Source organism: Protopterus annectens, chromosome 10.part0 (genome assembly GCF_019279795.1).
Source record: "Protopterus annectens isolate FY-2018-M chromosome 10.part0, PAN1.0, whole genome shotgun sequence".
NCBI lineage: Eukaryota > Metazoa > Chordata > Ceratodontiformes > Protopteridae > Protopterus > Protopterus annectens.
Genome location: NC_056744.1, coordinates 1,418,329,385 through 1,418,346,947, shown reverse-complemented (window position 1 = coordinate 1,418,346,947; position 17,563 = coordinate 1,418,329,385). Strand labels below are relative to the sequence as shown.

The window sequence follows — 17,563 nt, the reverse complement described above, 5'->3', positions numbered from 1 at the left end:
GAGAAATGCCGAAAAAAGAAGAAGGACAGTGTGTACTCTGTACAGAATAGAGAATGAATATTTTGTTTTGTATTAAGTGAAACATCAGTCTCTTGGACAAGAGATATTCTTTGTCACACATGACATAATGCTGTATGTGTAAATGCCTTATTCAGGCATTTTATGTATAATCACATAGCTTGTGTAATACTGCTGCTGTCTGTACACATCCCTGCATTGACAGATCATTTGAATTACTTCTCTGCATCTTCAAATCCATAAGTCGCTTTTAGGTCTCACTTGCAAGGGGCTCCTTACATCACAGCGTGCCCAATAAAATAAATAAACTTTAGCAGTTAGGAGATATGATGCAAGTGCATTTTTGGAAATGTTTCTGTGATGCAGCAGATGCCTTATCTAATTTAGCTGTGGCAGGGTAACGTGACTGGATTTGTTCTGAAAATTTGCCTGAAGATGTTAACGCCTAGATTATAGACACTTCCTTATCAGAAGACTTCTGTCTGGCCAGTCAGCTGCAAATGTAGTTAAAAGACTGTAAGAAAAATGGCAAAATTGCTTCATCTTTCCATTATGCCTACAGTTCCCCATTTCCAAAATTTCAGAGGCTCTGCCCTACCTCCAAAAGGTACTTCTATATAATAGCTTTAACATCAAAGCACAGCTAAAGAGACCAAAGTCCATTTTCAGTACGTTTCCGTGATGAGGAGGAGAATTGATGATGCAGGTAGCCTGAAAAATGATATTATTTACTTGTTTTTTCTTTTCATTTCTATTTATTCCTCTAAAACAATTGAAAAGAAATTGGGAAAATACCTTCAGCAAGTACTATTTCTGCGTAGTTTGTTACTTCAGTCACCCACAGTTAAGGACGGACACACACAAACAAACACACCCTAGTGGTAAAATACTACAGTTAAGGACTGCTATAACGGAGATATTTTATGATGAGTTACCTATACAGTTGTATTTTTCTCATTCTACAACAGGACTACTGCTTACCAGTTTTAGCTTGTGTGTGCATCCCACATGTCATCACTAGCAGACACTTCTAAACTGTATCTGTTACTTTGTTAGTTGTTATTTCATCAGTTTTACTATTTTTTCTCTTCCACACCTCAGATATACCCCTTTGGTATGTACCTAACCAGGCATATCCAACAAGTGGAATGTCCACAGAGGTTCCTCACTAAAAGAATATGTAAGTAATATGTCCTGTGCAGATCGCCTGAAGGCCCTATCCCTGTATTCTGTCTCCTACATGCTTTTGAGGGGTGATCTATATCTAGCATTGTCTGACCCCACTCTGATGGACTTCCTGCATATCCTCAAAACAAACAGTACCAGAATTATCCGTTCTAAAGACTTCAACTTTGCCAGTGATATAAACAGGACCTGCTGTAGAGATGGGTATGTATCCCAGAGACTACCCCATCTATGGAACAGGCTCCCTATCCATGTGAAGCAGAGTTCCTCCCTAATCCAATTCAAGTACAACTTGGACAATTGGATGGAAAACCGGAAATTAATCCCTGGTTTGGCACATATGTCAGTGATGCAAACAGGTAACCTGTAAATGGTTCATCTCCCAGGCCCATGCTTACACTTATCAAGGGTATCAGAACTTGTCAGAGATTTGAGATACATGACTAGGCTTAAAAAGGCCCTTGTGGGCATTAGCCTAGTAAACTGGTTCCTATCAGCATTTCGAATGTTGAAAACACCGAATTTAATTTCACCGAACTGAAATGTTCGAAATCTCAGAAGAGCGAACTGACAACATCGATTTCTTTCCCAGGGAAAGAAATCGGTGGTCCTTCATCAGAGTTTGCTTTTTCCTCCACTGTGGTGCGGTCTCTGAGTTGGTATATTTAAGTAGCGGGTGGAGTGGGGGGCAATAACTTCTGTTAGTGTTTAAAGTATTAAACACTTTTTCTTTTTTTTTTTTTTGCACGGAACACCGATTTCTTTCCCTGGGAAAGAAATTGATGTTCTGTCAGTTCGCTCTTTTGAGATTTCGAACATTTCAGTTAATTGAAATTGCATTTGGTGTTTTCAGCATTCGATATGCTGATATAGATCCTAGTAAACACCTATGAACCTGTTCACTGAACAGGATAAACCTTTTTCATTCAGCCATACTGCAACTTTATCATGTTATACATTAGGCACACACCTTGCACTGGTTACTTTGTGTGTGTGTGTGTGTGTGTGTGTTTATCTATCTACATATTACATATGGATATAGAAATATTTATATCTGTCCTTCTATGTAGACAAATATAAAATGTCTGCATCTATATATCCCACAGCTGTTTCTGATGTATATGCATATGTACTTTCTAATCTTTATAATTAAAATGATGCTTCTCCGATTTTAGACGTATAGGTATTGTTCACCTTTTTTGGTTGTTTTGGATTTTAGCTGAGAAGATTCACTTTGGATCTTTCAACTTAATTCATATAACAGATTTATTTGGCAAAATCCTACATTGAAGCATGAAGCTCCTAATGGTCCTAAAACTACCAGCTTTTTATTCCAAAGTAATGCTACAATAAAAGTGATGTTTTCACTTGAACTACTGTCATTTGCAAATGTTATCTGAAACCATTTTTGCATTGAAGGTGATCAGATTGACTAACAAATCTTTTTTTTTCCAAAAATTATCATGTTGAATGTTTTGTTACGAAGGATGCTGTTATTTCATTTTAGTGAAGTACTTCATTGTTTTTGTGTACTGAAAATAAATGCAGAATTTATATTTTTTTCTTAATGCTGGAAAGAAATGGAATCTTCATCATTGTTTAAGAATTATGAAGCAGGCGATCCCACATGTAGACTTTATGTAAAGAATGTGGCCAAGCAAACTCAAGAAAAGGTAGGCATACTTAAATCCATATCCCTTTTATATATTTATTTATATGTAAATGCATTTTAGTGTAGAAGTATATTTTAACATAGTTTCGGTTTTTGATTTCAGGACTTGAAGTTCATATTTGGAAGATATGTTGACTTTTCATCAGAGACAGAAAAGAATATGTATGTATACTTTGTTGGAACCTGCTACTGGTTTTCAGTTCTGCTAGATTCTTTCTTTAGCAGTTTGGCCGCACTTCTTTTATAAACACTGTTGTTTCAGAGTAAATTGTTTATACATACAAATTTATATGTGAAGATCTTCAGAATCCTAGCCTTACATTCTTGTATAATTCTGTCAGCAAATGTTAAACGTATCAAACATGCACATAAGCAAAACTATAAAAATTAAAACAAAAAGCATGAAAATACATTTCAAAAACACGAGTCACACAAAAAACACCCCAGACACACACACTCACACGTATATGTGTATGTATGTATGTATATATATATATATATATATATATATATATATATATATATATATATGTGTGTGTGTGTGTGTGTGTGTGTGTGTGTTTATATAGAGGTATAGGAATAGATGTAGATAAACTCTGTGATTGCACCAACTTGAAGAAGGGAGAAATGTCCCTGCAAATGACAGTCACTGTTGGTGCAGGAAGAGAACAACAAAGATTTCCAAACAGGAAATAGCCACAAGAAAAAAATCCACAGCATAATCCTGACCCATAAATAAAAAACCCACTCGACACCATAAAATGCACTTTAAACTTCAAAACAAAAAATATCTCCTATTCTTCATATAAGAATAATAGTAGTTGCCAATGACGCAGTTTTAACCATACTATCATTCACTCAGTCGGAGCAACTGTAAACACATTCTTCCATCTGTACATTCAGCCGAACACATTGCAACCATGTTTGAGTATTCAGTGATTAAGAACCAGGAATTATTTTGTGCCTATCATTCTTTATTGTATTTTCTGTGTGCTAGTGATACTATGTTTATTCTTCTGTTATCACCTGTAACATGTAAGATGCCTATCTCAGGGATCACTGCTGCATTATGAATTCTTATCCTTGGAAGATGTTCATCGTGTTACCCTGCTGCAGTCATCACACTTGGGTTATCCTGTCGTCAGGCAGTCCCACAGTCGGCCTGAATTCCAAAGTCTTGGTCCAGCATCGGTTGCTGTCGCCTCTTCCCTGACGTCAGTGCGCCAGGGGTATATATATTGCAACCGACACCATTTTCTTCAGTCTTTCTTGCCGCGCGGTGCCCGAAGCAGAAGCAGTTTGCAAGTGCCGGTTGGCCGACTCCTGAGATTTTCGAATTCGAATTTCAGACCGAAGTCTTCTATAAAGCTAAGTACCCCGTTGGGGAAACTTTTCTTGCCTCAGACCGATGTTAACAGTTGTATTTCTTGTGGGAAGCAAATACCTCATAAGGATTTTCATTCTTATTGCATACCTTGCCTAGGCCCAGACCACGACGTCACTACTTGTCGGTTTTGTGCTAGGTTTAATAAGCGTACTATTAAAAGACGTTTTGATTTCGCATGACACTACTTCGGTAGGAAATTTAACTACACCATGCCGTCGGGGCAACCGACTACCGGCGTGCACAAAAAACGCAAGGATAAGGACAGACAGCCCAGGCCTAAGCCAGATTCCGAGGCCTTGGCTGAGCTGGTCTCCATTTCTCCGGTACTCAGTGAGGCTCCGACGCAGCCCCTGATTACCGCAGATCTGGAACCCAAAACCGCTACAGAATTTTTGGCGGAATGCACCAGGCCGACGCAGCCATTTAGTTCAGGCCTTTCCAACGACTTTGCTACTAAGGACGTCGGTGCTACAGAAACGCCATCGGTTTCTGAAGGCGTTTTCACACCGACGACCCTCACCATTAAAACGTTTTCTAAGATGAAGACTCCTACTAAATCAAAAAGGACTGCACTTCAGTCTCCTGTTCAAGGCCTCATGCCTAAGAAACAGATGCTCAAAATGGCTGAAGATTTGATTTTTTTAATCAGGGGTTCCCATCCCCCTCCTGACAAAAGGCCTAGACAAGAGGAAGATTATGCATCCTCTGAACAAGTGTCCATTTCTTCAGACTCCTCTGAGGACCAAGATTACTCCTTCTCTCCTTATGAAGATTCTGATGCTGAGGACTCTATTCCCTCAGCTTCTCCTCCTGAAGACTACTCCTTTGGGGGAACTTTACACACTATGAGGGAACATTTTCACTGGGAAGGTCAGGACTACTCTGACTCGAAGAAAAGGCTCAGAGAGTTTCTTTTACTCCCCCAACACAGACCACTTGCCATCCCACCAGTTTTGGACATTGTGGATGATGTTTACTTAGAATCCAGCTTGAACCCAGAGTCTCTTCCTCCTGCCCCGGCTAAGCCAGACAGATACTACAGAGTGCCTGATTCCCACTAATTTCTTTACAAAAGCCCTGTAGCTGATCCAGAGACTATCTCCCAGGGTCCCAAGGGGGCTAAGGCTTCTATGGCTAAAAACACAGTTCCTTCTGAGAGGGATTCCAGAGCACTAGACAGGTGGGGGAAAAAGGTTTACACCTCTGACACACTAGCTATGAGGGCACTGAATTGCCAATTTCACATGCTTAAGTATCAGCAATTCCTAATCTCTCAGTTAAAACAAAGAATAACCACTCTCAACAATCTGAATTGAAAGAAGTACAGGATCTGTTGCACGCCACTGAGCAGGTGGGCAAACATACCTTACAATGTGGGTTTGATTCTCTGGAGGCCTCCTGCAGAGCAGCTGTCACTGGGTCTGTTATTCGTAGGCATGCTTGGTTAAAGGAACAAACTCTGCCTGATCATGTTAAAGCAAAAATACTAGGTGCTCCCTTACAGCAGGATGTTCTTTTTGGAGTTAAAGCAGAAGAAGTTTTAAAGAAAATGGAGGATAAGGCAAAATCTATGCAGACAGTCAAAGATTTCCTACAGGTACAACCCCATCGCTTCAGCAGAAACTGGCCAACAAAAAATTGGTCCTTTCCATCTACTGACAGACCACAGAGGGGTAAATACAGACGCCCAAGGGGCAGAGGACAACCACAAGCCCAATATTTATAAATATTAATAAAATTTCCCTTATAAACAAACACATTCAAAAACTGAGAAAACTAATAATCTCATGCATATCAAAACTAGCCCTAAGTGGAGACATCCACCCCAACCCTGGCCCTACCATCTCCAACCCCAATCCTCATAATCAGACTAGAAATCACAACTTCTCCCATATTACAGCCAATAGAAAGCCAAGTGACTTCCTTCTACTAAGCCTAAATATTAGAAGTATATCCAACAAAGTCCATGAACTCCATGCCACCATAGACTTATACTCCCCAGATATAGTCGTCCTGACAGAAACCTGGCTAAAACCTCACATTACCAGTGAGCAAATACTCCCTACAGGTTACGGCATACTAAGAGTAGACGGGCTAAACAAAAAAGGAGGTGGTGTAGCTATAATATTTAAATAACATCTAAACATCCAGATCTTAAAAGCATCAGCTCCACAAATAGGCAATGAAGAAATAATATATACCAACCTCAAAATTAACCGAAACAAAGCCATCAACATAATTGGATGCTACTTCCCACCTGGCCAAAACATCCCTCCACTAGAAAACCTCCTCAGCTGGTCTACCCACCATCTCCCCCAAGAAACTATCATCTTAGGTGATTTCAATATTGACTGGCAATCCTGTTCTGGCAACAATCCAACCCATCATGTACACCTTCATGGCTTCACCCAACTAGTCCAGTCACCAACAAGGATAAACAAAAACTCCAGCAAGCACTCTACCCTGGATTGGATACTAGTCAGTAAGAACCCCCAGTCATATATAACAGGCTGCTTATCAGATAGCCTCAGTGATCACTCCCCAACATTCCTACTCAAGAAATACCTGTACCAAGCTAAACCTGTCATCTATCGTCAGATACGTAAAACAATAAACTTTAACCCACTCACATTCATCTCATCCCTCAAAGAATGCAACTGGCATGCTCTAAAGTACCTCAGTGTAGATGACGCAGTTGAATCTTTTAATACTACCTTCCTGAACATCCTTAATTACCATGCCCCCATAAGATTTTCCAGAATCAAAGCACAACCCTCCCCATGGCTACAGAAAACCACTAAGTCAGAAATGAAAAACAGGGATAAAGCCTGGGAGCACTGGCGCAAAACCAAAACCCCCGCAGCTAGACAGAAATTCCTAGAACTACGCAATAGAGTCAAAAAGCTAATAAAACGGGACAAATTCCAATACTACCAGTCTGCCCTAGACTCCTCACAACACAGCCCCAAACAATTCTGGTCCTCCATAAACTCCATCCTCCACCCAGGTAAAGTCAGTACCCCCTCCTCCTAACATCCCTCACTCCTCAGAAAATATTGCTACCTCATTCAACACGCACTTCACCCAAACCATACTATCACTAGCTAAACAACACAACCCCCCTCCCCTCCAACCCACACCTTCAACTTGTAATCTCCCCACTGCCTTCTCTTTTTCTCCTGTACCTACCACCAACATAAAAAAACTCTTAACTAAACTTAAACCCACCAAATTAGCAGCAGACAACCTCCCAAGTGAATACCTACAAATCGCAGCTGATGCTCTGGCCTACCCAGTATCCATCTTGATTAACCGATCTCTGTCAGAAAGTTACGTTCCCACATTGTGGAAAGTGTCACATATAATTCCCCTCCACAAAGGCGGACCCTCTGCAGAACTAACCAATTACCACCCCATAGCTATTCTCTCTCCACTCTCCAAAACACTAGAGAGATGCATACACTCTCAGGTCTCACACTACCTCCTTACTAACAACCTCCTTTCCAACCAAACCATAGCACTACGACTGCCTTACTCTCCTTTACAAACACTATCCTTCAGCATAAAAACAATGGCTATCTCTCCTCTGCTACTTTCCTAGACCTATCTAAAGCATTTGACATGGTCCCACACAAACAACTTATCTCTGTCCTCAATAACCTATCCTTCTCACAGTCAGTCACCAACTGGTTTCAGAGTTACCTGTCTGACCGCCAACAATCCGTTGTATGGCAGAATGACATATCTCCCCAACTACCTGTCTCCATAGGGGTTCCCCAAGGATCCATCCTTGGACCCCTACTTTTCTCTGTTTACACCAATAATCTAGCTTCTGCCACCAAACATGGCACACTCATCCAATACGCAGATGACTCTACCATCATCTGCTCAGCCCAGTCCCTACCCAAACTGCAAAAGTCACACAGGAAGCCTTTTCCTCTGTTGAAACATGGTTATCCGATGCCCAATTAATACTCAACCCAAACAAAACTAAACTACTCATCTTCCAACCAACCAAACATACTCAAAACAACTCTCACTTTAACATCACAGCAAAAGACAACACCACTATATACCCAACTGAACACACCAAATTGCTAGGAGTGGAAATAGACAATAAACTAAAATTTGACATTCATATATCCATGACCATAAAAAAAGTCCACAAAAAACTAGGAGCATTATACAGAAATAAACAATTTCTCACCAAATCAGCAAAGATTTCAATAGCAAATTCCCACCTTATCTCCACCCTACTTTATGCCTCTCCAGTATATACCAACCTAAGGCAATGTGATCTAAACAAGCTAGAGACCTGCTACAACAAAATCGCCAAATTCGCCACAGGGGCATCCTACCGTAGTCACCACTGTCTCTCACTTGCTGAACTGGGCTGGCTTGAACTCACTCACCTCCTTCAGTGGTATCAACTCTCACTCACCCACAAACTAGTAAACCATCCACTAAATGTCCCATCCTCCAGAATCTACTCCAACCCTATCGCACCACCAGACCACTAAGATCCAGCAACAAAAATCACTTGCAGATCACTAAAGCCAATAACTCTGCTGGTGAAGCACTATTCTCTTGCGCCATAGCCAAATTATGGAACTCACTCCCACCCACAATTACCTCCGTACCATCATGCACCAACTTCAAAACTTTATTAAAAGCGCACCTAAAAACATGCTGGCTATGCCCTTGCAACTTCCATTCTAATATCATCCACCCCATCCAACTACTACCTTTCTTTCACCTCCACTAACTACCTTGATGATAGCAAACTCAGATGCTCATAAGCCTAGTACTTATTATACAGCAGGAACTTCTCATTGTTACATTTGTTAATGCCTGTTATGTACTTCACAGATAAAGATTCTAGTTGTCTACTGATGTACTATGTTCTTCATCTGTAAATATGTTGTAAGTAATTTCTATGTTAAATTGTTAATCACTATGTAATCCAATGTAACTACTGTCTGTTTATTTTACTGTGGAGCTTTTCTCCCCGGGCCTCCGCTGAAAATGGACCCACGTCCAGTCAGACACTCCCGGTCAACAAATTTAAATAAATAAATAAATAAAAATAAATAATATAAACCTCGCCAGTGGGGCACTACAACACAGAAGGGAGGAGAAGACAGGTCTCAGTCCACCAGAAGGCAAACTCAATGACTTGCACCTCATCTGGCCAAGCAATACTCTCTTGGCAGCCCTGTGGGGGGAAAACTAGCACTTTTTGCAGACAACTGGCACATTGTCACAAAGGACAAATGGGTCCTAGACATAATTTTACGAGGATACAAATTCCACTTTCACACCTTGCCAATGAAAAGAGGAATGCCAAAGCTGCCACAAAATCAATGGGCAGAGGCACAAAAGCAAATTACAGCTCTCATGGACATGAGAGCCATTCAACTCGTACCTACACGAAAGCAAGGCCAAAAATTTTACTCAAGACTCTTTCTAGTTCCCAGAAAGGACAATGCCTGGAGACCAATTCTGGACCTTTCAATTCTAAACACTTACTTACAAGTACCCAAATTCAAGATGCTAACACTACAGCAGCTACTTCCCATGTTGGGCAAGGAAGCATGGCTAGTAACGTTGGACCTCAAGGAGGCATACCTGCATGTCCCTATCAGACAAAGTTGCAGAAGATACCTCAGTTTCATTGCAGGTTCAACCCATTACCAATTCTCTGCACTGCCCTTTGGCTTATCTACTGCTCCCAGAGTCTTCACAAAATGCCTGGCACCAGTAATTGCATACTGCAGACAAAGAGGAATTCAAATATATCCATACCTGGACGACTGCCTCATCCAAGCAGAAAGCAAAGACATTCTCTTACATCATCTGGCCTTTGTAAAGCATCTACTAAACTACCTGGGGTACACAGTAAATGAAAAGAAGTCAAAACTAGTACCCTCACAAACAATGACATTCCTGGGTGCCAGCTTGAATACAACGGCCCAGAAGGTTTATCTTACGCCAGACAAGCAGCTACAACTGACTCAATATTTCAGGACAATGGCAACCAAGACCCAATTAACTGCAAAAACAATTCTGCAGGCCTTGGGCTTCATGGCATCTTGCATACTGATAGTACCGTTTGCAAAGCTGCATATGAGGAAATTACAGTGGTACCTAAAAAGCGTATGGTCCCAACACAGCCACAGCTTGGACACAATGATATCTCTCATTCCCTGCCTTCAACAGGAATTTCTGTGGTGGTCACAGGCATGTCACCTCAACAAGGGTCAGCCTTTCACCTTGCCCCCAGCCAGACAAACTATCACAACAGATGCTTCAGATTACGCCTGGGGGGCACACATGGCAGGGCAGTGCGTTCAAGGCTTATGGACTGCAGATCAAAGAAATCTGCACATAAATCAAAAAGAAATGCTAGCTGTACAGAAAGCTCTGACAGCCTTCAAGGATCTATTACATCCAGGACAACTTGCAATAAAGACGGACAACACCACAGTAATGTGGTACATAAACAAGCAAGGGGGGTACACATTCCTACCCTCTTTGCAGGCAAGCAATGATCTTATGGAACACAGCTCTGGCCTACCAAGTTCAGTTACAAGCTCAATTCCTGCCAGGACAGAAGAACATATTGGCAGACGACCTCAGCAGACACATCAAGGATCCCCACGAGTGGAAACTAGATCCACAAATATTTGCAATGATAACTCAAAAATGGGGCCTTCCAGACGTAGACCTGTTTGCCAGTCTTCAAAACTATCAACTAACAAAATTTTGTACAAGGACATTTCACCATCAAGCTTGGAAAGTGGACGCACTCTCTTTCAGTTGGAAAAACCTGACAGTATATGCCTTCCCTCCATTGCCTCTCCTCTCAAAGGTTCTTCTGAAAGTCAAAAAGTAGAGGCCACGACTGATTCTCATAGCCCCAGACTGGCCACACCAGCACTGGTACCCGCTATTGAGAAATATGGCCCACAGCCCACCATGGATATTGCCTCAAACCCCCCATTTGCTCACACAACAAGACAATCAGATTCTACACAGCCAGCTCAAAACTTTAAATCTGGCTGCATGGCAAATCTACTAAACATCCAACCAGCTCCTCTTTCCCAAGCAGTTCTGGATGTTATTCTGGAAGCCAGGAGGCCAAGCACCAGGAAGGCTTATTCGGACAAATGGAAAAGGTTTTGTGCCTGGAACCAAGCTAAAGGCCAAGACACAATTCAGACTCACATGTCTCACATTCTACAGTATTTAGCTGAGATGTTGCACAAAGGACTTTCTTTTTCCTCCATTAAAATCCATACTTCAGCTAACTACAACACGGATCCACCTTTATTTTCACATCCTCTTCTAAGGCAGTTCCTCAGAGGGGCAAAAAACATTAGACCACCCAGGAGAGCTCCTACACCAACATGGGACCTCAATTTTGTTCTGGAAAAACTAATGCTACCTCCCTTTGAACCAGCTTTTTCTGCAGATCTTCAGTTCCTATCATGGAAGACTGCCCTGCTGCTAGCAATAACTTCAGCTAGAAGAGTATCAAAGCTACAGGCACTAATGGCAGTGGAACCTTTCCTCATTTTTCATCAAGACAGAGTTTCTCTACGAACTAATCCTTCCTTTATGCCTAAGGTGGTTTCCAGTGTGGCTTTAAATCTAACTATCCACTTACCCACCTTCTTCCCAAATCCACAGAACAAAGGAGAGAGACTCCTGCATTCCTTGGACATTCACAGGCAACTTCGTTATTACTTGGACAAAACTAAGGCTTTCAGAAAATCTGACCAGCTCTCTTTGTATCCTGTGCCACAGCTTTTCAAGGGAAGGCTATATCAAAACAAACCATTTCTAAATGGATAGGTCATTGCATACGTTTCTGCTATACCCATCATGAGAAACCAGTCCCTGCTACCTTTAGGTCCCTCTCTACCAGGGCAACTGCTACTTCTACAGCCTTTCTCAGGGGGGTTCCAACCAAGGAGATTTTAGAAGCTGCAACTTGGAGTTCGGTACACACCTTCACCAAACACCATCACTTACCTCTTTACTCTAAGACCAGGTGGGCTTTGCCACTGCAGTTCAGCAGGGCCTTATAGCCTCCACTAACCCTCTATGATACCTCCCCCCTTCCTTAGCTTTGGGATTCAGCCCAAGTGTGATGACTGCAGCAGGATAACACAATGAACATAGTACAGTTTTGTACCTACCATAAATGTAGATGTTCGAGTGTTCACCATGCTGCAGTCCAGGTTACCCTCCCTCCATCCCCTCTGATCTACTGGCTAAATCTTTTCCTTACCTTACTGATGTATTTGCTTATAGATGAAGGGATTTTGTGTTTGTGCACAGTTTACTCCATTTGGTACTAATTTCTGACCACCTTTTTGGGGGCACCTGACATCTGTGACAAGAAAAACTGAAGAAAATGGCATCGGTTGCAATATATATACCCCTGGCGCACTGATGTCACGGAAGAGGCGACAGCAACCGAAGCCAGACCAAGACTTTGGAATTCCGGCCGACTGCGGGACCGCCTGATGACAGGATAACCCAAGTGTGATGACTGCAGTAGGTTGAACACTCGAACATCTACATTTATGGTACGTACAAAACTGTACTTTAGCCATAGGCAGATCTCCACCCATCTGGTCTAATTTCCAATGATCTATATGTGTTTCCAGTCAGATTAGCTCTTCTGCACAAGGACATCAGCCTGATGAGTGGCTAAAAAATGCAGCAGATATTGCAATTTTTAAACTCTTTTTGCTGCACAAAATTACTGTTCATGAGTCCAACTCTTCCTTCTAGGTGATTTTCAGTGAATGTGAAGGTTCCCAAACTGAGTACTTTTCTGTTGTATAATATTGGATAATTTGGCTGTGTAGAGTATTTCTGATTAGCTTGTTGAGTTTTTGGATTCAAAATTTTGATGAGCATGCTGTGGTTTGGCATTCATGAAAAATCAAACGTGAAAGGCTATTTCCCCTGCAACTTGCAGGAATGTAGGACATTGACTTGCCTTAGGTCACCCCTTCCCAACAAGAACCAGAAAAGGGACGTCTGTCCCTTTATTGGCCCCCCCAAGGTTTTCACTACTAAATCAGATAATAGGTTTATTTGGCCAGATACTTCATGGAATACTGTTGCGGTCTCCTGTGTCTAGGAACTGACAACTTGGTTAGATGTATTGAACTGTTTGTAGAGGCTCACAAAGCAGCACTAGGCACAGCCTACTACCTAGAGAAAAGGTCAGAGCATGAAGAACAATGGAAGATAATTGGGCGTTGGACAGGGAGTGCACAGATCAGAATACCGTTTGGTTATGTTTACGTTTTGGTTCAAAAATTCCACTAAAAGATTTGGATTTTGTTATGAATTTTTTAACAATCTAGGTTCATTCTGAGCCTCAAGAAGTCTTGCTTAATTCCATCTCAGGACTGTATTTTCCTACAAGGCATACTCAATACTCTTTCGGTGACAGCTTTTCTTCCTGCAGACAGAGTTCTCTTTCTCAGTTTACTTTCAAAACCTTCTTTCTTCCTTTAAATGTGATCTCAGCAAGAGAATTTATGAGAACCCTAGGATACATGGCATTGATACCCATAATACCTTATGCTGTATTCCGCATTAGAAAGTTTCATTGGTACCTTGTGTCTGTTTGAATTCAGCATTGCCACCCATTAACCTTAATTCCTGTCTTGCCCTTCATGAAGAAGGAATGTTTTGGGTGGATCAACCAGATATCACTCAAACTAGGAGTGCCCTTACTAGTTCCTTCCCCTTGTCAGTAACTTTTCAGAGGTGCTTTAGATCTGGAGTGGAGAGCTTGTGCCTAAGTCCTCTACTCTCCCTTTAGTCCAGTTTTTGAGGTCTTATTATATACTTTCTCCACTGCTGGAGTCCCAGCCACCTGCTCCAAAGAAACCAGATAGGTTCCACAAGGTGCCAGACTCAAAAATGTTTTTATAAGAACCCAACCTTATATCCATGTATTATTTTCCTTTCCACTGAAACCTACAAAACTCCTTCCTTCCTTTAATGTTTTGCCCACTGTTGAAGGCAGTAGAGCTGTTGATAGATATGGCAAAAAAATGTATACCTCTGCCACCCTAGCTTTTAGGGCTATCAGTTGCCAAACCTGTATGATCAGATATCTTCTGATCATTTTGGTTACATTCACTTAGATTTAGATGACTGTTCTTTTCAGATTATTAGGCATTCTGCAAAGTGCATCTGTGATAGTGCTGATACCTCTTCTACTGGGTCAGTTCTTCATAGATTTTTATGGCTGGACTTCATCATTTACCCACGGAAGTACAAAACTTAGCTCCTGGACTCCCCGCTGGATATGCAGCAACTTTTCAAGACCCCGCAGGCGAATGATAAGGTCATGCTGAATTTTAAGCAAATCTTTCTTTCTGCTTTTCCTAAGTACCAGTGAAACTACCTTACCAGGACTGGTCCCTTGTTCATAAGGAACATAAACCTTCTCAAAAGGATAAAAAAATCCAACAAAAAGATTTCAGGATAAGTCTCAACAGGATTCGGAGGATATATTTTTGTTTGACAAACCAGCTGCCTCATGACTGTCAGCCTCTGCCTGCCTCCATTAACCTCCCCATCTCAGCTATTGCCAGGATGTCCTTCTTTTCTCACTTTGCAGTATTCTTACTGTGGGATCCTCTGCCTCAAGTGACCCGAATGTCAGCTCCTATGCAAAAGCTCAAGCTCGGTTGGTGCTAGTGCGTGGGATGTCATATGCAGGACCATAAACCAGGGGCCTTAAATGTGATGTCTGCATGCACATACCTCAGAACTTCTCTGCCACAGTCAGACATCAGATTGATCAGTTCGTTCCTGTGTCTTCAAGATGTCTAAAGATAAGTACCTCATTGGGGAAACCTTTAATGTGATATTGTTAATCTTAATTCATTCATGAAGGATAGGTTTCGGTTCCGTCCTCTGAACCGACTAGGCCGATATCCAAGCTAGTGCCAACCAAAAACTCTCAAGCTAAGATTACCCATAGTGCCCCTCTCCCTGTCTCCTCAGATCTTGTTTGCTGCGTAGTCTTCAAGATGTGTCAGGCCAGCTCTGAAGCTAAGTGTTTACAATTTGTTTAGAAAAATTTAATTTTAAAGCTAAATTCATAACATTTTCGGCTTAGTATTTTATCACCTTTAGTTACTCTTGCTTCTTGCGAGTGAATTTCTTTTCCCTCTTTTTACCATTGGTATGTCTGCATACCATTGTTGGTACAAGCCCCTCCCTTATACCCTTTGGTATGCTCTCTACTATCACTGGTATTTCCCTCTCCCCCTTCTTTCTTACCCTTTGGGTATATCTTTTACAATTGTTGGTATTTAAAAAAAAATAATATATATATATATATATATATATATATATATATATATATTTTTTTTTGTATGTTCTTCTCCCCTGTTTGTTACAGTTGAGTGTAAATGCTTCCTGTGCTATTTATTGAACTGCTAGTTGTTGCTGCAGTGTGATAAATGTGGCAGGAAAATGCCAAATTCGGACAGTCACATGTCATGTGTGTATTGCCTTGGAGTTGTGCACTTGAAGGTTCAACCTCCTTGTGAGGTATGTAAGGGATTTAGTACCCGCCCTTTGGCAGAATGGAAGAATAAATTAATACTAATAGGTCTTCTAAAAACTCCTTTCTCAGAGGCTTTATCTGAGGTGGAGGTCTCAACCCTTCCTAAAGAGTCTAAGAAGAGGAGTCATTCTCTGCCTTCCTCTACTAAGTCTCATGAATCGAAAACAACGTAGGTCCAAGTTCATACGGAACCGAAAAAATCTGTGAAAATGACATTGACTGCTTCTATGGCACCAGAGTCTAAAACTCCATCCTCTGTGCCATCTTTGTCTACAGAATCAACCATATCTACAGCTACCACCGTGCCGACACCTCCTTCAGTCCCATAGACCCTCTTGGCACCAACAATGATCTCCCCCATCAAACTGGTCCCTTTCCTCCCCTCAGGTTCTGGTCCCATGATCTCGGAGCCAAGGGTTGAGACACTGGCTAGGACACAGTACTCCCCATTGATCTATCCCTTTGTTGGACAACTTGGTCCATTCCTAGAATGACCTGACTCTCCATCAGGGATGTCAACCTGATCCACCAGGAGTGTTTAGGAGCTCGACGTAGTGAGACTTATGGATCAGCTCTTAGCAACCAAAGGCATTCCAACCATATCTAGGACCTCCTCCCACCCGGAGTCGAGGGTGTTTCTCCACAAACTCCCACCTATGTTCCTCCTTCAACCTCTCAGTAGGTATTGGAGCCCCCTGTACCGACACCCATCCCAGTGACTTTCAGTCCTCTCGTGGCTCCTCTCCTGGAGGAAGGCTAGTCAGAGCGAGGTGTGATCCCGGTTCTGTAGTTGTCCTTCTTGGTTCTGGGCTCCCATCCCTCTTCAGGCGAGCCTGCCGTTTAAGTTACGGAGAGAGCACTAGCTACAGCAGGCTCGTACCTGGCCCCTTCAATGCCAGAAGGTTATATCTATATGTCTTATAATCAGAAGCTGACACAGTCCACTACACCGGGACATGGAGCATGGGAGCAGCAAGATACCGTACTGCAGGGCACCTTCTGTATGGAGTCCTCTTCAGACCCCCATCCCCCAAGGAGTCCCCCATAAGAGTCTGTGCAGGAGGAAACACATTGACTCCCCTTAGGAGTCCCTCACAGAAGATACAGATTGCAATGAGGGGGACAGGTCCCCATGGTCACCCCTTGAAGATGTCTGCTTTGGAGACTTATTGGAGATCTTGAAATAGAGGGGTGATTGGAACCCCACCAACCCTTCCTCTGAGGAATCTGTATTCTTGCAGGCGTTCCGTATTTGACCCTCTACTTCCTGGGTGACACCGCCTGCAGATGAACTGGTTAAGCTCATTGTGCAGCACACCTGGAAAGCCCCCTACACCATTAAGCCAATCCCCTGGAGATGGAACAAAATTTTGTCACCCCCAGAGGATCAAACCCATTGGTCCAAAGGCTTGGCAGTGGATGCTATGGTGGTGGCGGCAGCAATGAGGAAGGAACCCACAGAGGAGAGTCCTGCTGTCCATCCTCCAGACAAGGAGTCTTGGATGATGGACAGGCTAGGGAAGCGGGTTTATTCTTCAGCGACTTTTGCCATACAGTTGTTGAACTATTTGGCCCATTTTACCCACCTCCAGAGAGACCTCATCACGGAACAATCAGGATCGCTAGCAGGAGCAGTGTCTGACAAGGTACGTGACAAAGTTGCCTCTCAGCTCACTACCCTGGA

General features: G+C 42.2%; 1 protein-coding gene across 3 annotated transcripts in view; it reads left to right on the top strand.

Moving 5' to 3' along the window:
• Positions 1–17,563, top strand: part of RNPC3 (RNA binding region (RNP1, RRM) containing 3) — an 864,050-nt gene that overhangs the window by 757,075 nt on the left and 89,412 nt on the right. For all 3 annotated transcript variants that reach the window (XM_044086040.1, XM_044086039.1, XM_044086041.1), the window contains exons 11-12: positions 2,782–2,876; positions 2,979–3,037. In XM_044086040.1, the coding sequence (XP_043941975.1) occupies positions 2,782–2,876; positions 2,979–3,037 (154 nt within the window). The remainder of the gene's footprint in view (positions 1–2,781; positions 2,877–2,978; positions 3,038–17,563) is intronic.